This window comes from Typopeltis vanoorti, chromosome 13 (assembly GCF_054136105.1).
Source record: "Typopeltis vanoorti isolate ZY-2024b chromosome 13, IOZ_Tvanoo_1.0, whole genome shotgun sequence".
Classification (NCBI taxonomy): domain Eukaryota; kingdom Metazoa; phylum Arthropoda; class Arachnida; order Uropygi; family Thelyphonidae; genus Typopeltis; species Typopeltis vanoorti.
In genome coordinates this window covers 90,819,711-90,844,885 of record NC_143561.1, presented here as the reverse complement: position 1 = coordinate 90,844,885, position 25,175 = coordinate 90,819,711, and the positions used below count along the sequence as shown (strand labels likewise).

Sequence of the window (25,175 nt, the reverse complement as noted above, 5' to 3'; positions counted from 1 at the left end):
ACAAGACAGTGTTCAAACCAATTTTAACTTATGGATCTGAGAGCTGGGTCAGAAGTAAAACACTTGACCAAAGACTAGAGACCGCAGATATGAGAGTCCTGAGAAAGATTAGAGGCGTGAACAGATGGCATCAATGGCAATATCATATTAAAAATGAGGATATTAGGAAAGAACTTGACATTGTCAGCATCTAGGAATGCGTTAGCAGAGCTAATCTCAGATGGTATGGTCACTTAAATAGAATGGGAGAGGAAAGATTAGCAAAACAAGTGTTCTCTGCCAGGTTGGCAGGAAAACGACCCAGAGGAATACCAAGATATAGGTGGATTGATACGGTACAAAGTGCCTTAGACGATAGAAATATAAGATCTGATAATGTTGGAGTCTTGACAAGTAACAGACTGATTTGGAGGAAAACTGTAGATAGGAAGTTAGTAATGATGTAATTTTTTCATATAGTACTGTCATATCCTGTACACCCCTTGAGGGTACATGGCAGGAATTTGATGATGATGAAGTATAAACAAAGTTTGCACCTGAAGTATCTTCATTACTAGGCTACTTACATATAGAGGCCAATGATTTCACATTAATTGCCTCAGTATCCCATAATGCAAAATACTTCTTTTCTGTAATGCCTCATTTCACTCTCCCTCTCCCCTTAACACATTAAGCTCAAATGCCTCTTATAATAAAGTAACTTAGCTCCATATAACTAATTAATGCCATAACAGGGCAATTAATTCTATAACATATATGTATAGTCTGCCACATTTTCTGATTATCATGTGCTTTCTGTTTTATAGGATGTAAAACCAGTATTTCAAAAAGGACAAACTGTCACCTGTACATGAGACTGGCTAACTTACCTACATTTGCAAGTCCTTAGAGAAGTTCTTTGCATCTGATACAGGTTATGAATCTAGGTCACATGGCAATTACACAATACTAATCAATCAAACGATACAAAGAGCTGAAATTTATTACCCCGATTTCATGTGTTCTATTGTTTCTCTAACTACACTTAAATGACATTCTACTAGAAAGTATAACCTAATGGAAAGCATACAGAAAACAGAAATAATTTATATATATATATATATATATATATATAAAAGAATTATTATATATAGAATAAAATATTATATATATATATAATATTATTATATATAGAATAAGATTTTTTAACGATACTTGTGACATAATTAATGTTAATTTGCCAAATACTTTGGTCTGAATATTACAGAACATCTTCAGTGGCTACATAGGAATAGTTTTAAAAAACAAAGTGGAATACGTACAATTGATCATTCACACATAGAATGAGCCATGATGTCATATCGCTAAGTGTTAGAAGAGTAAACATTTTTAAAGTCATAATTAAAGATATTAATTCAGAAATTCATATAATAATCTTAAATAACATTAGACTAATATAGGAAATTTACAAAAAAAAAAAAAAATTAATGTGTTATCCTGATTAAACTATCCCAAATTTTTGATATAGATATACAGTCATTACGATTCAAGTTAGGACGTTGAAATAAGGGCTCCACACTTTCTTTAAATAAACGTTCAAATTTGTAGCGACATCTGTGTAGGAGGAGAGTCTTGGACCAAAGGATGTTGTGGCTTGTTTCTAATCCATGTTGAGCTAATCCAGATTTCTCATCCAGACAAAAAACTCATTTTGCAAGGCCTCCAAGGTTTTATGGTCTACCAAAAATACACAAAAAGAGATATTCCTCTTCGCCCTATAGTGGATTGTATTGATTCTCCTACTTATCGCATCTAATATCTATCTAAATTATTGAAATCACACATTGGCAACTCACGCTCTTCTTTGAAAAACTCTTCTGATTTCATAAATAAATTGAAAAACATCGCTTTACAACCTATAGATCTTATGGTTATCCTTGATATAGAATCTTTACATATGAATGTACCTCTCAAAGAGACTTTAGAATTACTTGCTGACATCTTCCCACAAGATATTATAAAGTTATTTGATTTCGTAATGCATTCTGGAAATTTCTTATGTCAAAACAAATTTTACAACCAAGTGGAAGGAACAGCCATGGGAAGTGCACTTTCTCCTGCTCTTGCCAACTTTTATTTAGAACATCTAGAAGAAGTCCTGTTCTCATCTATATTCCCTCACCCATCCTTTTGGGTTAGATATACAGACGACATCTTTGCTGTATGGCCTCACAACAGAGACTCCTTACCTTCCTTTTTAAGCAGTATCAATTCCTTACATCCTCGTATAAAATTTACCATGGAGATTGAAAAAGACAACAACAAGTTTCTTTTTTAAATGTCCTTCTCATCCATTCACCTTCGGTATTCTTACAACAACAGCTTACAGAAAACCAACTTTCACAGGTCGTTATATTCTCAAAGAATCTGCTCATCATCCTTGTCAAAAAACAGGAATCATAAAATGTTTAATCTGATGAGCCAAAACTAACTGTTCAACTTCTCATTTACTACAGGAAGAATGCTTGACTATCAAACATCACATGAAACTAAATGGCTTCTCCAAAAAGAGTACACAACATCTTTTCGATTCTTACAATCCAACACAGAACAGCAAAGATTCAATACGCCGAATTCCAATTCCTTACATTTCCGGGATTTCAGAACCAATTTCAAGAATTCTGAAGAAATATGATTTAACAGCCACTTATACTCCTATTACCAAATTATCCACCTATTTTCCTTCATCTATAGATAAACGCTCAACCTTGTCTCTATCTGGTGCGTATCAAGTTCCTTGTAATTGTAATCTTTCCTACTTTGGACAAACTGGACGTTCTATAGAAAAAAGAATTCAAGAGCATCAGTCATCAATTCAACACAACAAACCTGAGAAATCTGGATTAGCTCAACATGGATTAGAAACAAGCCATAACATCCTTTGGTCCAAGACTCTCCTCCTACACAGATGTCGCTACAAATTTGAACGTTTATTTAAAGAAAGTGTGGAGGCCTTATTTCAACATCCTAACTTGAATCATAATGACTGTATATCTATATCAAAAATTTAGGATAGTTTAATCAGGATAACACATTAATTTTTTTTTTTTTTTTTTTGTAAATTTCCTATATTAGTATAATGTTATTTAAGATTATTATATGAATTTCTGAATTAATATCTTTAATTATGACTTTAAAAATGTTTACTCTTCTAATACTTAGCGATATGACATCACGTGGCTCGTTCTATGTGTGAATGATCAATTGTTCGTATTCCACTTAGTTTTTTAAAACTATTCCTATGTAGCCACTGAAGATGTTCTGTAATATTCAGACCGAAATATTTGACAAATTAAACATTATTCTTGTGTTAATATGTATATATTTCTAATATATAGAATAAAATAAATAAATATATATATATCCACAGTAATCTACCTGAGTATTTCATAAATATTACTGCAAATCTTTGCATTTTCATAAATTTAAATACAAAATAAGAAGAAATTATAATATTATACCTTGAGTAAATTTACTTGTTCTAGTAACTCTCTCATCTCATGTTGAAGTCGTTGATATCTCTGATGTGGAGATTCATCTTGTCTGGTACCTTCCCCAAGCTAAAAACAAAATATGCAAACTATAAACTACCAATGATGTTTTTTTTTTTTTTTTCAAATCTACAAGAGCCTCAAAAAAAAGTAAGGATTATTTTTTAATTATGTGATTAGCAAGTTAAATTTATTTCTAAGTTATAACCCCTTCTCCCCACACACACAATCTAAGCTATAGAATGTTTTGTTCATTCTCAATTACTCCAATTATAATATCTGAATAGGATAAAACCTAACTTAAGTTTGTGTGTTTAATACTTAAGTTTACTATAGTATTAAATGTTATGCTGCAAGAAACTACTCAATCAGGTGATGTATTATAACAGTAAAATTTTTGAAGATTACCAGGGCTCGACAAAGTAGGCAACATCCTACTTGCCAAGAAAACAGACGTACTCGCCAATTTTGATTTTTAATGGAGGGGACATCTTGGGAGAAATTGGTAAATAATAAAAACAACACTGATTTTTTTGGAAAAATATAATTGCTAGATTAATTATTGTTACCAGAATGGCTCTTTATATTATGCATATTCTTCTATGTTTTCTTAAAGTTAAAAAGAGATTTTGTTTAGAATGTTTTTTATTAAATAAAAAATATTCTGTTTTGCCCTGTCTGCAGCTATTCACCAGCTGGCAAAATCTACTACAACTACTATATATGTCTCGAGAGATATAAAAGGAACCTTTCAGAAGCCTAAAAGTCATTTCAAGGAGCTGCCCCACTGGAAATTATTATGCATGACATAAAAAAAATATTTTAAAAAAGTGCATTTTTCTTATGATGCAACACATATATGAAGCAAACTGGGGGGGGGGGGGGGGGAATCAGCATTCTATCACATCCATGAATAGGGAAAAAAAAGTACATTTAAAAAAATAACTTAAGCAATTAAACAAGAAAAATGATTTATTTACCTTTTTTAAAAAATACAATTGATGTTTTTTTTAATCATCCTGATATGTACCTTCAAGGAGTGTTCCGGCTACTATGACAACACTAAATGATTAACTTTACATTATTATTAATCTCCTATCAACAATTTTCCTCCAAATTGGTCTATTACTTATCAGTACTTTAATTGTCATAACTAACATTTTGTTCTTCTAAGGCACTTCACACTGAATCAATCCACCTAAACCTTGGTCATCCTCTGGGTCTTTTTCCTGCGACCTTGGCATCATCACCTGTTTTGCTAATCTTTCCTCTCCCATTATATTTAATTGACCATACCATCTTAAATTAGCTCTGCTCACAAATTCTTGAATGAAAACAATGCCGAGTTCATTCCTCATATATTTATTTTTAATATGATTTGCCATGGATGTTATTGGTTCACTCTGTAAAAACTCAATGTAGCTTAAAAATATCAAAGCGCTTTACATCGATTTTTACATAGGTCAAGTCCCACGAGAACTGTACATAACCTTGTTTGTGTCTCTGTATATTTTGCGCTAGATATTATTGTAAATAATCCTTTGGAAATTAACTGAATATATACTCCTTTAACAAGAAATATTTTAGAGTGTTAAAAACAAAGGCAATGTTTTGCTACTGGAACGCTGTGTAATAGCTCTCTATGAGAACATAAGAAGGTTGTTTATGAGAAAGTGCTTACAAGTTCTGCACATAAACACCTCCAAAGTCAGTCTAAAAGGTTCAAACAACTTTCTGCTGGCTGGCAAGTTACAATCAAAAGGGTGCACGGACGAGAACAAAGAGCAGGTTGAACTTAAAAGAAAATGAAAGAGTCATGCTGAATTCTTAGGGGGTTATAACGTTTCGTGCAAGGTCTCAGGGAAGGCATAATAAAAAGGGAGACAGAGCTGAGCAGAGGGTCTTCCAGTCGTCAGCAGAAATCAGAACCCGAGAGGAGGCGAACTGCAGACCATAAGCGGAGTCCGAACCAGAGCAGTGGCGGCAGAGAAAAGAGGTGAGGCAAGACCCAAGTTACTAAAGAGGAGAGCCGAGATCCAGGTGCCAAGAGAGCAAAAGGCAAAGCACTGTTACCAAAGAGAGCCAGATCAGTCATCGGTGGTCGGCAGTTACAGTTATCGGCGATTAGTAGCAGAAATTCCCGAAGTAAGGATCCAGAGGAGAATTTGCTCATATGCTGAAACCTCTTGTATATGTGCTATTCGAGTACCACAGATTGCAGTCCAAAAGCCTGCTAATATCCCGAAGTGATACCGCTATAGCAAGATTCTCCTGAAGGAAGCCTAAAACTCAAGATGAAAGAAAAGCCATAAAGACTTTAAGTAAAAGACTCTTGATTGAATGTGCGATACAGAGCCTCTGTAAGTTACTTCCCTTTGTATATTTTCTCTTATAATCTAGGAGATTATGTTGTATATGGACTGTTAAGAATTAGTTTACTAGTAATAAGAAGTGTCCATAAGAGAGTCAATCGGCATGTTAGAAGTTGATATCTAATTTGTAAAAACTAACCTCTTTGCAAGTAAACTAGAAGTTTAATAAGTTGAATTTGTAAGCAGAGAGTAAATAAGTTTTAGTATTAAAGAGATTATTTAGTGTTGAAGTGAAAGGGTTCTAATTTTATGCTAAAGATTTTATAGATGGGTAGAGAAAGCACTCTCCCTATCATCTGATTCATGTATATTTCATATTAATGTAAATAAATGTGTTGTAATTATTTGCTAAAAGAGTGTTGCCTGATCCTTTATTTTACAACTGCACTGTTCCTAAATAAATCGGACTTGTGAGCAGGAAACAACTAAGGCATTAAAATCGCAGTTTAATTACTTAAGAACCACGAATGTTTATATAAATTTTGTTGACGGAATTTACGCTAGTAAGAGAGAGTTCTACAGGATGTTTTATTTAGTCTTATGCCAAAGAATTGATATACTGGTGGCACAGTCTAACAAATAAATTTCCAGTGTTCATAGGTGCAGTCTAACAAATAAATTTCCGGTGTTCATAGGCATTCGACTAGTAAATACGGAAGGTGGATAAACATAGTACGTAGTAGAATAAGTGAGAAAGGTCACAAGAGAGAAAACACGCACTGCTAATTAGTAATATAGAATAAAGATAAAGCTAAAGAATAGAGATATAAAAGAATAAAAGAAGATTATTACAATAACGAACCGGACGGACATTGTTACAACTCCCTAAATTTCCTCAGAACCCTCATATCTGTAGTCTCCTCTAATCTTTCATCAAGTGCTTTATTTCTAACTTAACTCTCCAATCTATAACTTAAAACTGGGTCGAACACTTTCTTGTATATGGCTAGTTCAGTGTTTGGGTAATTTCTCTCTTATTTCATATAAATTTATTCAGCTGGCTCCCCAGCATACCAGCTTTGCTTATTCTGTTGTCTATTTCCAGATTTAACTTGCCATCTTCAGAAAAACTATGCATAATGAAATATTTTATTTGTTCTATAGGCTCTCCATTCAGAATGCAGCTGAAGTTTTCTATGTTTCTGTCTATTTTCATAGTTTTGGTCTTTTTATTGCTGATTTTCATGCCAAATTTGTTACAGCTGTTATTCAATTTAGTCAGAGGATTCTAGAGACTTGCACTGGACATGCTTAGGAGTACATCATCTCATATAGTAAAAAGCTGAGTTTGATATCTCCAATTTTGACATTAGGTATAATCAGCACTGGCCCGAGCAAATTTCTGAGTGTGTGCAAGATTTTTTTTTCTGCCCTTCGGTCGAAATTGTATATGTATATATAAAAATTATATATAATATAGTGAATAAATAAATAAAATATTTTTGTGTTTATTATATAATGAGTACATCATTTTAACACAATTTATAAATATTATATAAATCACATTAAATATGACAAAACAAATATGAAAAAATCTAAATTAAGAATTAATAGTTTTAATTATTTATAAAAAAAAAAACTTTCTAGATTTAATTTCGTCAAAAACGTTAAACTACTTCTTCTAGATCTATGTCTCGGCTATGTCACTTTCAATAAAGTGGCTAAGCCATCTAATCTCTCTTGGGACATTGTGGACCTCAAATAATTTTTAATAAGCCTTATTCAGAAAAACTGTGCTCTGCACTTGCAACTGTAGTTGGGATTGTTAAAAGAATTCGTAGCGATGTGTACACATTAGGAAAAAGACTCATGCAGTTATTTGCACAAATATAACTTAATACTTCTTTGGGAGAATAATTATTTGATATCCTCTGAGACAATATTTTTAATTCATCTAATAAATCTATTGCTGAAATATCTTTTTGATCACCATCAGACTGAACAATTTCTAAGTCGAAACAAGCTTTCTTTACTGTATCATTATCACATTTTAAGTTACCAATGTTCAAGAGAAACCCAAAAATAGATTCAAATTTATTTAGCTGTTCAAATCTCTCAGTAATCGATGTTATTGCTGAATCAAGAATTACATTAAAAAAATTAATTTGAAACTGTCGCTCAAAATTAGTAATTGATTCGTCAGGACATTCATAATCAAATTGAGTTTTTACATGTTGAGTTCGTGTGCTGTCGTTAGTTGGGAAATCAGCATTTAACTCAATATTTAGAGCAAAGTTTATATTTAGGCTTGGTGCTTAACTTTCAAAAAATTATTTTTGCTTCTGTATGACGTCAAGAATTTTTTCGTGACATCTAATGATTTCAAGGTTTCCATAATATTGTAAGAGATATTTTGCAATTGTTTGCTAGATGTATTGACTTCACTTAGAATGTCATACCAAACAAATGTGTCAAATATTAACTTGAAAGAATTAATTTTTTTTTGTTAACAAACTAGCTTCCAATTTTGCTTTAATGCCTTGTTGCCCAATTAAGCTGTCATCTTCTGTGATGAAAATTAAAGCTTCATGTATTTCTTTTACTTGATTTCGTATTGCTTTTAGAGCTTCAACGTGACTTTCCCATCTCTTCGTGCATAAAGGTTTTAAAGTAAAATTTTGGATGTGGTTTAGAACTTCCCATCGATGACTTGATGAAGAAAAGAAATTATAGATTGACTGAATAATGTCAAAAAATTAAACCGTATCCACACAGCAGCTTGCTGCATCGCTCAATACCAAGTTCAAGGAATGTATACAACACGGAACAAAAAATGCTCTAGGATTTTTGTTCCTTAAATGCTTGTACCCCTGCATTCTTCCCCTTCATATTTGACCACTTCTCATATCCCTGACCATGGATATTTTGAATATTTAAGTTTTTTTCTTCTAATAATTTTAAAATTACTTCAGCCATGCCACTTCCTGTTGTATTATTAATTTTAATAAAATCTAGAAATCTTTCCTCTATTTGTATAATGTCTTGGGTTTCTTCATTTTTTTTTCTTTTATAGAAACATATCTTACAATTAAGGACATTTGCTTCTGCCACGAAATATCAGTGGTGCAATCAACAATTATTGAAAAATACTTAGCATTCATTATTTTAGATACAATTTTTTTTTACTTTCATTACTCAATATATTAATGATTTCGTTTTGTATACATTTGCCTAAATAACGAACGTGAATTTCATTGCTTTTTATGCGTTCTACGTGTTTTTGTAATACGCTGTCAAATTTGGCGAATAATTCAATCAGTTTCAAACATTTTCCATTATTATTTGTATACAGAGTATCTGAACTTCCTCTGAACACTATGTTTTCTTTTGCAAGTAATTTAATAACCGATATTATGCATTTTAAAACATGCATCCAGTGTTCTTGTTCTTTTTTGAGTACTTTTAGCTGATGTTGATCAATTGTAGTTTCATTTTTTAAACTGCTTTTCCAAATCAATCCATTTTTCAAAATTATTAAAACGTTCTTGAGATTTTTCGTGGGGGCTGAAGAACTTGGGACATATGTTTCCAATTGTTATTTCGTTACGAAATTAAGTTCATAGTTCGAATATTAGAAAATAATTTGCAGCAGAAACAAAATATTACATTTTTTGAACTTGAGTAAGTTAACCAAGATCTTTTAATGGTTTCTCTGTTACTCAAAATCATATTATAATGCGATACATGAAAACCTATTATGTTCATCATGTGGAAAAAAAGTCTCTTTTGATTCAGCAGGAGGACCTCATTTTACTAATATATCAATTATTGAATTGGACAAGTTTGGCCATAAAGCAGGATTGTCTAGATGCTCGTAATTTAGTGTTGAGGTATTTGAAGTCGAAGCTACTGGATGTTTCTCAAGAGCCTGATTATCACCTAAACACAAATTCGAATTTTCAGACTCATTGTCAGTGAGGGACGCCACAGGAATGTCGCTTTCACTGACTCTTCTTTCTGATAATTTCAAAAATTTCTGCAATTGATTTTCTTGCTGAGCTCGAATAACTTCTTGTTCTACTCGTCTTTTTCTGTATTGATGACCAGAAAGGGTTTTCATTTTGTTTCTCTGGTCTACCATTTTTATCTATTTCTGAAATCATAAAAAAACTTTATTTTATTTCCATAAATTATGGGCCCAAAACAAAGTAAAAAATTTAGAATTGAATCGTCATTTGCCAAGTCTCGCCCCTTTATACAATCATTTTTATCTGACTTCACTGCATTAAGAAAACAAATAAATCAGCAATATAAAATTACCTTGTTTAATATTAACGTAAAACTCTGTACAGTAGTCAATGGGCACAATTTCAAATAATATGCAAGAGTTCGTAAAATAAAATAAGTTAAAAACAACATGGCTATAGCTACAAAGAAAATGAAATGAATTATTTATTTAAAAAATCATTACTAAGATAAATCACATATTTAACTACAAACTTGCCTTCATAAATACGAGGTAACAAAATTCATTCAGCAAGCTAATAATATAATACACATTAACACCGAGATAGCAAACTGGCATGTAAGAAAATTTTGCGGATATGTGAACGATTTGTAATAATAATAATAATTATTATTATTATAAAAACCTCCATGGATTCGAAGACTCATCGTGGGAGGCCCACTATTATACACATAGGTTATCATACTGAACCTTAAATATATTTACTGTCTCTGCACTCACCACACTCTCAGGCAATGCATTCCAATCACTCACCACTCTCAGGCAATGCATTCCAATCACTCACCACTCTCCGTGCAAAAAACCTGCTCTTCACTCCATGCAAAAAACCTGCTCTTCACTCCCTTGCTCACACCCCTTGCTCACACAAATTCCAAATCTCCTTATATCACTTGTTGCTTTCTTTACTTGCTCTTCCTTTCTTTTTCTTTTGAGAAAAGCAGCTCCCGATAACTTTTTCTCTTTCAAATTACTGATCTAAATGGCAATAAATTTCGTATTGATAAATTATTCTTTTTCTATTAATTATTAATTTTGAGTTAATTTATTTATTATTTTTAAGAATTTTTAAAACAATTCAATCTTATTTTTAAAAAAAATCTATTTAAAACAGTTGCTTTCTACGGATTTTTACTATAAATAATTAATTTATACAATAATTGAAAATTTGATAATTAAAGTTAAACTATAATTATTGAGGGCAATGTAATGAGCCTCTGATTAATGTTTATAATTTATTAACTATTATCTTTAAAATTTTATGTCTATCAAAAATCCAAAAAATAAGTACACAATTAAAAACAAAGTCAAAAATTGCTCAAAGTCACTTAAACAAAGAATACACAATACACTCAATATGGTTCGCATTCAAAATTGAAATGACGCTGAAAAAAATGAAAGTGCATATCACGCTGTTTTGTCTATCCAAATTTGGAGCAGAATTTAAGAAAACGAACAGCGTAATATACACCTATGTTTCAGACTAAATATTTGGATAGATCAGTGTTTCTGAAACTTCAGATATCCATGTACCCCTTCTTTAATTTTCATTACTACCAAGTACCTTATCAAAATACCCTTTTCAAAATAATAATAATAAATAAAAATATATTTTATTGAAAATGCTGTTTTATTTAAATTTAGATGTACATTTAAACAAAAAAATATGATTTATTTTTAATAGAACAAAATTTATAAAGATACTATAAATTTTTACTTAATATAAATAATTTCTCATCAATGAGAGGAGTGAAATTGCTTATTTATATATCTGCTATATTGCTCTCTTTTGTGCGTTTTATAAATCCAGTCTTTAACCAATGATCCATACTTAAGAATTTGAAAGCTAAAAAAATTACCGTATTTACTTGAATATAACTCGCAATTTTTTCTCAAAATTAAAGCTAAAAAATTGTGGTGCGAGATATACGCGGGGATTTTCAGAAACTAAAGTTTTCAGGAAAAAAAAAACAACTGAAAATGGGTATGACTTACCAAGAAGCTTCTATACTCCATCACTTCTTCTTCTGTCCTTGAGAACAGTTTTGTTGTGTGCAAAGTTATCTACCCAAATAGTCATCTTCTTTCCCATTATATCAAGCAAAAATTACCAGTAATTTAAGACTTGAGATACATAATGAACAATCCTTGACAAATTACTGATGAGATGATGTGTGCGATTGTAGACCAATAGAGAAAGAACCCAAACAAAAAGCAAGCTGATAACTGAATGGAAATGCTAATTCTCTTAAAACGATTTTCATAATATCTGAAATACATTCACTATATATTTCTTAGTTTTAGCATGTTCATGATGGGGGGCAGTGTCAAGCAAAACCATATGTTGCACCAGCTTAAGTCTATACAGCAGTTGGAGAGGAGATGTGATTCATTAGTTAGTGTTTATATTCCCAGTTGTCTGTAATTGCACTATTTGTTGAGAAATATATTACACGGTCTGCAAATATTTGTGAACCTTATTCAGTGACATGATAAAACTAATTGTTTTACTGCAGGGAGCGAGTTATTGCTCCAACGTGAAAGTCGGGGCAATAGTGACTTGCAATTTGAGTAGGAGAATTCATGCATAATAATTTAATATACAGTATATATGTTACAGTTAAAGTGATAAATCCGGCTATTATTAATAATTACCGGTTAAAGTGAATAATTCCTAGAGGAATCTGGTAAATGTAATAAAAACATGTTTATAGGTTTTATACATATAGGTTTTCATTCTCAATAGAAATTATAACAGCTTAGGTTAGGTTAGGTTAGTTTATAATGAAATAATTAAGGAAAGTACTTCTTTTGCACTGAATGAAATCAGAAATCATTATAAACTAACCTAACCTAAACTAACCTGAATGTCGCATGTCAAACCAGACTGTAGTCGTAGTTTGACGTGAGCAGATTAATGGGGATGAAAGATAAATGTTGTTGTGGGCTGAGTTTAATGATTGCAGGGAGATAAATGGAGATAACAAATAAAAGTTGTGGGCAGATGAATGGAGGTAATAGATAAATCTGAGAGGAACTGATCAGTGTTTTTCTCCATTGATGAGGAAAGAGGTACAGCAACGACGTTTATCTATAATCCCCAATCATCTGCCCACAACAACTTTTATTTGTTATCCCCATTTATCTGCCCACAATCATTTAGCTCGGTCCACAACATTTATCTTTTATCCCCATTAATCTGCTTATGACAAACTATGACTACACTCTGGTTCAACATGCGTCATCCAGGTTAGTTTGGGTTAGGTTAGGTTATAATGATTTCTGATTTCATTGAGTGCAAAAGAAATATTTTCCTTACTTTTTTCATTATAAACTAACCTAACCAATAAAGGTTAGGTTAGTTTACAATGATTTCCAATCGATAAAGGTTAGGTTAGGTTAGTTTATGATTTCTGATTTCATTGAGTTCAAAAGAAGTAGTTTCCTTACTTTTTTTCATTATAAACTAACCTAAGCTGTTATAATTTCTATTGAGAATATAAAAATCTATCTATAAACCTATAAACATGTTTTTATTACATTTACCAAACTCCTCTAGGAATTATTCACTTTAACCGGTAATTATTAATAATAACCGGATTTATCACTTTAACCGTAACATATGTATATAGACTATAAAAGTTTATGAAATTCACATCGTATGATACTTTATGGGTTGTTTCCTTAAGTATCTAATAAGTGGGTTCTAAAATGTTTAGTTTTAGTATGTATGGCTAATTTTTTTATTAATAAAATATAATAAGGCACATTTAACTGTCAATGGGAAATGTTTTTTTTTTTAATTTGGTAAACTAAATGCTGTATTTTTGTAAAATATCTTGTTGCCATAATACGGCTGAATGAGCACCCTTATTAAGCAGCAATGTGAGGCAGGCTGCCTCTATGCTATACCCTGTCGATACTGGTCCCAGGGATTATCAAAATAAAAATAATTATTTGGAGCTTATATAATTAGAATAAAATATAATTATCTTTATAAATATGTATATATAAATTTAATATTTTTTAAATATGATATATCCAATTTAATTTTTTCTGCCTCCAGTATAATTGTAACATGAACTCTAAGTTTTCCGCCCTTTTACTTTTCCGCCTGCGGCATTCGCCCATTCCCCCCCTGCCTCGCGCCGGGCCTGGGTATAATGCTGCTTTCTTTCATAATGTGATCCATATAGATGATGAATAAGAATGGAGATAATGTGTATCCATGTCTCCTAAATTAAATATAGACTTTGTATTGCATTGTATAATATTCCATTTACCCCATATAACTGGTTTGGGGTTTGAAAAGCTTTTCCTTGGGCATTTTGTTTTATGCATTTTCCAGGTCTACAAAACTTAAATACATACTTCCATGATATCTCAACTATTTGTCATAAAAACAGAAAATCTGATTTGGCCGAATTTCTTCCAGCCTCCACTCAAGTATGTTTGCATAAATCATACCTGGAACACAGTAGAGATATCCCTCTGTAATTTTCACATTCAGCTTTGTTCCCTTTTTTATAGATGGGTACTATGAGAGCTCTACTCCAATCATCTGGAATTTGAAAATCATTTCCTTGGGTATCTTTCGCTATTAACCCTGGTTCCTTAACAAAAACAACAACAGTTATGACAAAGCCAGCATGAAATTCTATCATGTTATACCATCATTTTGTATTTTGGTTTAAGCCAATAAGATTATAATTTTGCCACCTAAATCCTAAATTGTCAACCCATCCTCATTCATTCAGTATTTGGGTAGATACCTACTGAGTGCATCATGAGAAGTAAAGATTGTACAAGTGAGAAGTCCAAGTTGGGTCTCCACATTTCTTAAAATGTTGAGATCTCCTACCAGTTATTTAGCTTTGACACAAGCAATCTCCCACCCTCAAAAAAAAAGTCTGTGAAGTGTATTTAGCTCTCAAAGTGATGTGAAATTTCAAATTTCAAGCAATCATTCTTTCTAGAAAGGAGGATAGTTTTGTATTTCTTTTCTTTATGCTATGCACACTTTTTTGAGAACATTCATTCCTACAAATAAGCAATATTTTCCAATATCTTAGAGCCAAATATCAACAAAAGTTATACAGCACTGTGTGTAGATATGTGTCTTTTAATAGGCAACTGCTCTACTTTCTTTAGAAATGTATCATTTCTCTAGATAATGTATCAAAAAAATCAGCAAAAAGGGTTCAGAGACTGAATTATTCTAAATAGAGTCGATTTTCAGTACAAAGAACTCTAAGGGAGTGCTGAAATAGTTGCTATAGTAATTTGCTTTGGTGAATTTTCTTTACCATTGTGTCTGTTATAGTGAGTGAGTTTGTTATAATGGTACTTGCTAAAGTGAGAGTCAGCAGTATTACTTTTACCTGCTACTAGGTTATGGAAAAACTAAAGATTAAGAAAGCATCACTCTGAAGCAAATGCAAACATATTTAGTGACCATGTGGAAAAGTGATGTGTAAAAAGCCATCTTATGCAGCAAACATATATGTATCAATGCAGAATAAAGTTCTCCTTTTAACAATGCTCATTATTTTTATATATGTGTGTGTGTACACACACACACACTTGCACATGTCCCCAACTCCAGGATAATGGTTAATCACTCTCATGAAAGTGATATTAACACTAAAAGAGCAGCATGAGATAATGTCATTCATTCCTTATCAAACTGAATTACTTGTTTCTGCAACTTAACTTTACTGAACATAATCAATATAAGCATTAATACTGTGCACAAGTGAAAAATGTTGACTCATCAAAAATGGTGAAATAAGTGAAACTTTCTGAGAGTAGCAAAGAAACATGATGTTCAACAGGCAAATCTCTCTCTCTCTCTCTCTCTGCATGCATGCACACGTGCACGCACGCGCACACACACGCACACACACACACGCACAGTAAATTCATAACAATACGAAAACTGCCATGATATATGAGAATGTTACATACCATTTCCCAATCACCAGCTCTAACATCATAACCAGTTCTCCTACACTGGTCAATGCGATCAGTAAAATCTAGTAAAAAGAAAAATCTATGGAATGAAAAATATAAGGCTTTTATAATAGCCTGATAAAGAATTTTAAAAAAATATGGGCATCTAAAATATAAATTAAAATTTTGTTTATATACATGAAATCTTATCCATTTCACATAGAACTGTTTGAAAGATTTCAAAAGTACTAATGTGCAAAATTTTCCTAACCGAAAAGATGAATCTTACTACAGGTGGTCCCCAGGTTACCGATGACCCAATTTACAGCGTTCCATACTTACGAACGGGCTCCCAAGATAATTATTAATTATCCCCATAAGGATAATTAATAATTTGGGAACTAGCTTCTTTCATGCAAGTAAACAAGCACACACTTCGCCACATTACTAAAGCAGCTCTTTTCGTTATTTGGAAGTCAAATTTAAGGGCCTCTGTCACACTTGCCATGTTTGAAGATTGGTTCTTGAACTGTTTTATTCCTGCTGTGGGACGTTATTTTTCGTAAAAGAAAATCATTCATTCATTCATCTTCAAGGCCCACCTTTTCTAACTGGGTTGTGGGGGGGCAGCAGCTGCAAGAGGAACTTCCAATGGTCACAATCCTCCATCACCAAGCTCAGGTATTCTGGTAAAACTCCCAAACATGTCCACCCAAGGTTTTGGATATAATCTATCCAACAAGTCCGGAAACCCTCAATACTCAACCGTTGCTTCCCAAATTGCAGAGCTTCTGATTCTGTCGAGTCTTGTCAGCCCTGAAACCCCTCGAAGAATCTCATTTCAGCTGCTTGGATTCGTGTCTGTATTCTTTCGGTCATTGCCCAACTCTCATGACCATAGGTGAGGATGGGGACATAGACTGTATTGAAGACAGCCATCTTTGCCTTCTGGCTTAACTCCTGCTTCAATACTACTGAACGGCCAAGCTCCCGCAATATTGTGCTTGCTGAGGCAATCCGCATATCTAGCTCTTTGTCCCACTTTCCATCACTCATGAATATGGACCCAAGGTATTTAAACTTCTCCACCTGCCTCAGTGGGACTCCACTCACACGTAGAGTACACTGGGATGGTTGTCTTGAGACCACAAATGTTTCCATTTTGGCCACAGTGATCTTCATTCCGGCTTCTGCATAAACAGCTACAAACCTATCCAAGGTCCATTGGAGGTAATCTGTGGAAGAGCTAAGCAAAACTAGGTCATCTGCAAAAAGCAGACGTCCAATGTTACATCTTCCAATTCTGACATGCTCACTGCCTCGGCTGTGCCTATCAATCCAGTCTATAAACTTCCCTTTAAAATTCTGCTTTAGAATTCCCTTTAAAATCGCTGGACAATTCTCTTGGACATCCAAAATCTTTAGCTGACTTTCATCCTAATGTCAAGGTCGCATTTTTACCACCCAACACTACATCGTTACTACAGTCAACAGACCAGGGAGTCATTTCTTCATTTAAGGCTTATTATTTATGGCGTACATTCCCACAAGCAGTCAGGGCTACGGAAGATGATGTGATGGCCTTGAGAGAGTTATAACATCTGAAAGAATTATAACATCCATGATGCCATCAAAAACACTTCTGATTCTTAGGAGGAAGTGAAGCAATCAACAATTAAAGAGGATGTGGAACAAACTATGCCCTCAATTCAGTGGTGATTTTCGTAGCTTCACAGAAGACATCACCGAAGCCAGAAAAGCTGTGGCAGACAGTGGCAATGCACTGCAATTGGACATCAATGAAAATTATGTTATTGACTTACTGGAGTCCCATTCACAAAAATTAACCAATGAAGGCCTTATGGAGAAGAAGCTGATAGAAACACAAGAACACCTTGTTCTTGTATAATAAATTTAGTTTAATCCTTTATCCAAGTGTGAGCAAACAAAGTTTGCGCCTGAAAGTACCTTCAGGACTGGGGTAAGGTGGTACAACACCAGGGCAACTCGTTGCAAAGGTGGAGCAAGCTACCAACACTCCTGTCTGTGTATCTCCTATAATGCAAAACACATCTCCTTACGGATATGTATAATGTAATGCATTAAGGGAAGGGCCACACTAGTTTCGACCTTTATTGAGGTCTCTTCAGTGGGAGCCAGGCCCAAGTTGAGATACCAGGGCAGAAGCATTAGCAGGTCATCTCTACCTATAGGAGTTGCCAAATGGTGTGCGACCCTTTTTTAATAAATTACTCTGGATTTAGAGAAAGATGTTGAAAGTTTATTTTTCACTTGGTTAGAGTATAATAAATTTAGTTTAATCCTTTATCCTTTAGGTAGAGATGACCTGCTAATGCTTCTGCCTGGTATCTCAACTTGGGCCTGGCTCCCACTGAAGAGACCTCAATAAAGGTCGAAACTAGTCTGGGTAGTGGCCCTTCCCTTAATGCATAACATTATACATATCCGCAAGGAGATGTGTTTTGCATTATAGGAGATACTGAGACAGGAGTGTTGGTAGCTTGCTCCACCTTTGCAACGAGTTGCCCTGGTGTTGTACCACCTTACCCCAGTCCTGAAGATACTTTCAGGCGCAAACTTTGTTTGCTCACACTTGGATAAAGGATTAAACTAAATTTATTATACTCTAACCAAGTGAAAAATAAACTTTCAACACCTTGTTATTGTGTTTACGAAATTTAACGGAAAGTTTATGACAAAAGAATTAGCTGAAATCTTTTGTCTCATCGAAGAAGGATTTGCTAAGTTTGAGGAGCAAGATCCTAACATTCAGCAGTTTACAAAGGTTTACTGTGAAGTTAAGAACATCAGCTTCTACAAGGCCATTTATGATGAAAAAAAGAAAGGCTATGCAAACAACTCTAGATAGCTTTTCAAGAAACCGGCTTCATTGGTAAGCTACCCCTCCTCCAGAAACAAAATCAAATCCTGATTCTCTAGCACCAGGTCCATCATCATCTTCCGATTAATGTTAGGCATACCTTCTTGCCTCAGAAATGCCCCTTCCAGTAAGCAAGACATTGATGCAACCTTTAATATTCTTTTTTGAAATTTCTCCTATCTAAGCTTTTTGTATGAGTTTGTTTTTATGTTCTATTTGTTTGAATTAAAAGAAAGTGCAGAATAGTTTCTGTAACTTATTATTACAGTACAGAGGTATTATTAATATTACAGTATTACTCTGTATTATTATTGCCACATGAGCCATTATAGTATTGTTATTATTATTATATACAAATGCAACTTACGGACATTCTCAGGAATGTATCTTGTTTGTAACTCGGGGACTGCCTGTATTTGGAAAAAAAACTTCCATATGAAATTTCAACTCTATACTCATGTCACAATCACAAACATCAGTACCACCACTTATAAACATCCACAACTGACTTCCTATGCACTGAACCTCAAATTTCAATCATCATAATCAGTGTCTAACATCAAATGTCTAAACTATGTTCCATAATCCCTTCTGCCACCCTGGTGGCATATGAAAATTTGTATGGAGTGAGGGTGCATTCATCTGTTGTTCTAAATTACTTTCCAAATTTTGATAATCATCTGACTTCTTTGATTTTTTTTTATCAGTGAATTTCTGCAATCCATCTACCCAAACATTGAGATCATCTTTCATCTTTGAAGAAGTTGAAAATAACTCCAAATAGATTCTCCTTTTCAATTTCACTTAATTAATAGAGATATCCAAGTATTTGCTATTAACAATGACTATACCCTCAAGAATGACAAATAATCTTTAAAATACTCACTAATCCATGAACTTTTCTTAACCAATTATCTTCCAAGTATATCACAGATGTCAATTCTCATCATCATCAAATTCCTGCCATGTACCCTCAAGGGGTGTACAGGATATGATAGTACTACATGAAAAATTTACATCATTACTAACTTCCTATCTACAATTTTCCTCAAAATCAGTCTGTTACTTATCAAGACTCCAACATTATCAGATCTTATATTTCTATCATCTAAGGCACTTTGTACTGTATCAATCCACCTATATCTTGGTCTTCCTCTGGGTCGTTTTCCTGCCAACCTGGCAGAGAACACTTGTTTTGCTAATCTTTCCTCTCCCATTCTATTTAAGTGACCATACCACCTGAGATTAGGTCTGCTAATGCATTCCTGGGTGCTGACAACATCAAGTTCTTTCCTAATATTCTCATTTTTAATATGATATTGCCATTGATGCCATCTGTTTGTGCCCCTAATCTTTCTGAGGACTCTCATATCTGCAGTCTCTAGTCTTTGGTCAAGTGTTTTACTTCTGACCCAGCTCTCAGATCCATAAGTTAAAACTGGTTTGAACACTGTCTTGTAAATAGCTAATTTAGTGTTCCGACTAATTTCTCTCTTATTCCATATGAATTTATTCAATCAACTTCCTACCATACCAGCTTTGCTGATTCTGTTGTCTATTTCTATATTTAATTTACCATCTTCAGTAAAAATCGTGCCTAAGTAGCTGAAATGTTTCATTTGTTCCACAGGTTCTCTGTTCACAATGCAGTTGATATTCTCGACAATTCTGCCTATTTTCATGATCTTTGTCTTTTTATTGCTGGCCTTCATACCATATCTATTACAACAGTTATTCAATTTAGTCAGGAAATCTTTGCAGACTTGTAGCGGATTTATTTAGAAGTATAGCATCGTCCGCATAAAGCAAAAAGCTGACATTAACATCTCCAATTTTGATATCATGTTTAATACCACTTTACTTCATAATGTGATCCATATAGATAATGAATAACAGAGGGAATAATGTACATGCTTGTCTCACACCAGATTTAACATTAAACCATCTCCCTGTAATTCCTTCAATTCTAACTGCTGACTTACAACTCAAATAAAGACTAAGATGTCAATTCTCCTCTTGGTAATTCATCACAGCCTTGTGTCCTTTGGCACTACAATAGTGTCCAACTTCTACTCTCCTTTTTCCATGTCAGATTACTGTTCTAATTCTTCTAATCCAAACACATGTATTAGTCAAGTAATTCAGCCTATAATGAGGATTTTCATCCCAAACACCTCGAAAACACTCACAAACTATCTGAACATCAGTCTTTCTTGCAAAAAAAGGCACATTGCACATGGCCTGTGACAAAAACTCTAGCTAGCTAAAACTTAGCCTACAACAGACCTCAAAAAATGCAACTATTACTTAACCCAAATTTGACTTTGAAAGCAAAATGCCTAAAACTCACTCTGCTCAAATGGTAAATGTCTTCTTGACCCTCAGCAATACTAATGCCCAGAACTTGTGCACATTCATACATCTACCTCTCATTCTTAGAAGATATCATCAACATATTACTTAAAAACAAAGTTGATCTCTTGGCCTACATATAGCAAATCATTCTATACAAAGAATACTACAGTGCATAGCTCCTGTGGCTTTATTGGTAAGATATCAAAAGAAGTCATAGAGACTGGTTAGCAACAAATTTGGATCATTCAGAGTGTCCCCACAATGAATTCAGCTCAAAATGGGTACTATTATTATTATTATTATTCAGATGAATGTTAATTTGGTGAATTAACATTCTGGAAAACAAAAATCATTCAGTAAACAAGCGTCTCACTGTTCCCATCTTGGTTCTTTTGAAAATAAGGGAGGTTATCAAAGCTCACCAATTAACCAGTGATCCTCTGTGCAAGGCTGCCCAAAGAGAGATTTAAGTTCAAATCTAGTTGCCAACTGGAGGAACTTTTTCTAAGCCCTTCTTCAACCAGTTCTAGAGTTAGCCAATTTCTGGCATGGACAAGCAGATTTTTTCTCCTGGAAACTCAGGTTTCTCATCCCATAAACTCAAGAAAATTGACAGTAGAATCCAAACTATTCCAAACAATAACATATCCTGTTAGGATTAGGTACCAAGAGATGGCAGGCTTGTCTGTAAGTCTCTTCATTAGTTGCCACTTATAATTAGTGATAGTCTTGGGCCAGCTATTCTAGTGGAGATTGAACTGTCCAATCGGTCTCCAAAGGCTAGATAGGGTTAAAATACCTTACCTACTCCCTATAACAAAATAAAAGGCTGATTTTTTTTTATTTTTTTTATTTTTTTTTTTTAGCATTAATATGGTTTTCACCACCTTCAATCCACAGCAGATCTCATAGCCAACATTGCACACCCTGCAACAAGGTCTGGAGAAACTCATGTAATTTCTTGACATTTCCAGGACACTTGATGAGTTAATGAGTCCAATATAGAGAATCTAGTGACCATATAACCTGATCTTCTGCTTTCCTCTGTTCAACTAGATCATCACCAATGATCTAGTTGACCACAGTTTAACATTACTTGAGTGTGTCAGGACTATGCTTTCACCTATGCTCTTTATTTATAGGAGAAAGAGACCAATCCATTGTTTCTTTTCATTTGACAAACCTTTTAGCTCAAACATTCCAAAGCCTGAAGATCCTTCTATTAATGAATGGCTTAAACAGTGATGTCTATGACACTTTCCAATGGAGTGAGAACAATCATGTAAACAAATCTTAATGACATCAAAACATAGTCCTATTTCTGGCATGAAAGATATCACTTAACTTCACCTTAACTTTAATAATGCTCCCAGATCTCCACTTTCTTAGATGGATTCATTGTTCTGGAGTTTATTTGAAAAGGATAAAAACATTGTCCTTTTCAAAACAATGTGTTTCATCTATACTGCTATTAACCCTTTCCAATATGAAATCCATTGAACTTTAAAATACTGTTCTCAAGAGGTTGAAACTGTGAACGTAATGGAGAGAGAAAAAGATAGAGAGTGAGAATTATAGCATGTTAGGAATGATTCCATGAATGGAAAGACTAATTTTGTAAAGAGATAAAAATGAAATCTGTGCAAGTATGGTGGAGATTTGGTTAGGGACAGTGTTTGCAATAAGTTAGAGCAAAAATCCTTTAAAAAATTTACGAGCAATGTGATATATTCTATTAGTATTTCAAAAAATGAAATATCAGTAGAAAATATTTAATAGAAAACGTTTAATTCTAACAAAACCATTGATTCATACAAAATTTTATCCAACTATATAACTGAATACTTTCCTTTTAAAGACATTTACACTATTCAGTGATCACCTTGTAATCCTCTTATTCACTTTGAATGGTCATTCCAGGAATCTTCTTACAACCCTCTAACTCGCATAGCCTCTCAAATCCTTCCCTTCGTGTAAGTCAAGGCTGTCCTCTCCTCTGTCTTCCTGGTGGTGATCAATTCATCACTTGCATAGGTCATGTCCTATGACATCTATTGACCATGTCAATACCACTATAAAGATCAACGTTCTAGGTGGTCCATCAGATTTTCTTGCAAATTCAATCTCAATGTGATGGCCTCATTCTAAACTTTTTGAAGGTGAGATATAGCACATACTTCGTCATAAACCATACACTTCTACATCTCTTGTATGAACTCTTCTGCTTCACATTCAAATATCCATCCTTCTCCCCAATACATCAGAACATTTTCTACTATCATTTCAATTATCATCATCATCTTGGTTTCCTGATCAATGCTCAACTCCCTAACATACCATTCAGCTTATGTACAAGGGTGGTCTGAAAAGTTCTCAGCCTAACAATGAAAAAACGAATTTATGATTTCAAAATTATTTTTATTTTTCAACATAATCTCCCTTAAGACTAATATATTTATTCCAGTGATGCTCCAGCACCATTATCTTACTGAGACCCACTACAGGGACTCAGTAAGATCTGCAAAATACCCCTCTACAGCTGCAATCCTCTTGATTCGAAGAAAAATGCTGACCAGCAAGGAAAAGTTTTAGTTTTGGGAAGATATAGAAGTCAGAGAGAGCCAAATCTGGGGAATAGGGTGGATGTTCCAACAATTCATAATGCAGATCCCTTAATTTTCCCCAAAAAAAACACCTTTGTGGGCAGGTGCATTGTCCTGATGAAAGATGATTTTTTTCTTCTACAAACCGGGTCTTTTCTCACAAATTTTTTTCTGTCTAGTCTGGTTAAAAGATCGGAATAATATTCCCCGGTTATTGATTTACCTTCTTCAAGATAATTAATAAACAAAATGCCTTTAGCATCCCAAAACACTAATGCCATGACCTTTCCTGCTGATGCAACCGACTTCGTCTTCTTTGGCACTGAACAACTGGCTTCTGTCCACTGTTTTGACTGGTGTGTAATGGTGAATCCAAGTCTCATCCATAGTAATAAATTGACACACAAAATCAGTTTTATTCTTGTTAAAATGCTCCAAGAACTGTTCAGAGATTTTCATGGGAGTGCATTTTTCATCTGCTGTGAGCAAGTGCACTGCCCATCTTGCACAAAGCTTTTTCATTTTCAATTCTTCATGCAACATATATCCTACACGTTCTTTTGAAATGCCTACAGACTAAGCAATTTCATGCACTTTGAATTGCCGGTCATCCAATACCATATCATGCACTTGATCAATGATTTCTGGTGTTGTTACACTTTTTGGACTTCCTTCACATGGATCATCTTCAAAGCTGGTACGACCACATTTAAACTCGGCAGCCCATTTCTTAAATTGTTGAAAACAAAGGAGAAGAGTGCCCATAAACGTTTATGAACTTTGAATGAATTTCTTTTGTTGTTAGACCTTCTTTTACAAAGAATTTTATAACTGCACAATACTCAATTTTATCCATTTCAAGGGATACAGACAACACTATTCCTTCAGACAGCTGTATAAAACAAACTACTTGATAGAGTGACTTGCAATTTCACATGAATGCTTATGACAGATGTACCAACTTAGAAAAAAAAATCTTGCCGATACTGTTGCCATCTATGATCGAAGCTGAAAACCTTTCAGGCCACCCTTGTATAATACCTAATTTTTGTGATACATGGTAAAATGAAGAAAAATTTAGGTAATGAGCAGGTTGTTACACCATTAAGCTGTTTAATAAACTTAACATCAACCAGTTTCCTTATCATCAAGTCAATGTCATCCTGATCTTGAGCAATTATCACTTGATCGTCAGCAAACAATAGTGAACGAACAACAGTGTTTCCAATCTTGATTCCTATAGCTCTACATGAAGCATTCCAACATGCCAGCACTGCATCAAGGTAAATCTTAAACAAGGTGAGAAACATTCTATATCCTTGTCTCAGACCTTTAGATATTACAAACTCAGCTGATACCAGTCCACCACACTTAACAGCTCTGCACCTTCTATATATTTTCTTAATCAAACTGATGATTGACTCGTTCACATTCATCTTCCTTCACAGAACCCAAGTATGCTAATGGGAAACTAAATCGTAGGCCTTTTCAAGTTCC

The 25,175-nt window shown here is 33.7% G+C and overlaps 1 protein-coding gene across 1 annotated transcript in view; it reads right to left on the bottom strand.

Annotated features, from left to right (window-relative positions):
- The window catches only part of DCTN2-p50 (dynactin subunit 2), a 220,623-nt gene that overhangs the window by 114,105 nt on the left and 81,343 nt on the right, over positions 1–25,175 (bottom strand). Inside the window, exons 4-5 of the mRNA XM_090403300.1 lie at positions 15,834–15,901; positions 3,501–3,599 (exon numbers count right to left, since the gene is read on the bottom strand). Coding sequence (XP_090259426.1) covers positions 3,501–3,599; positions 15,834–15,901 — 167 coding nt within the window. The remainder of the gene's footprint in view (positions 1–3,500; positions 3,600–15,833; positions 15,902–25,175) is intronic.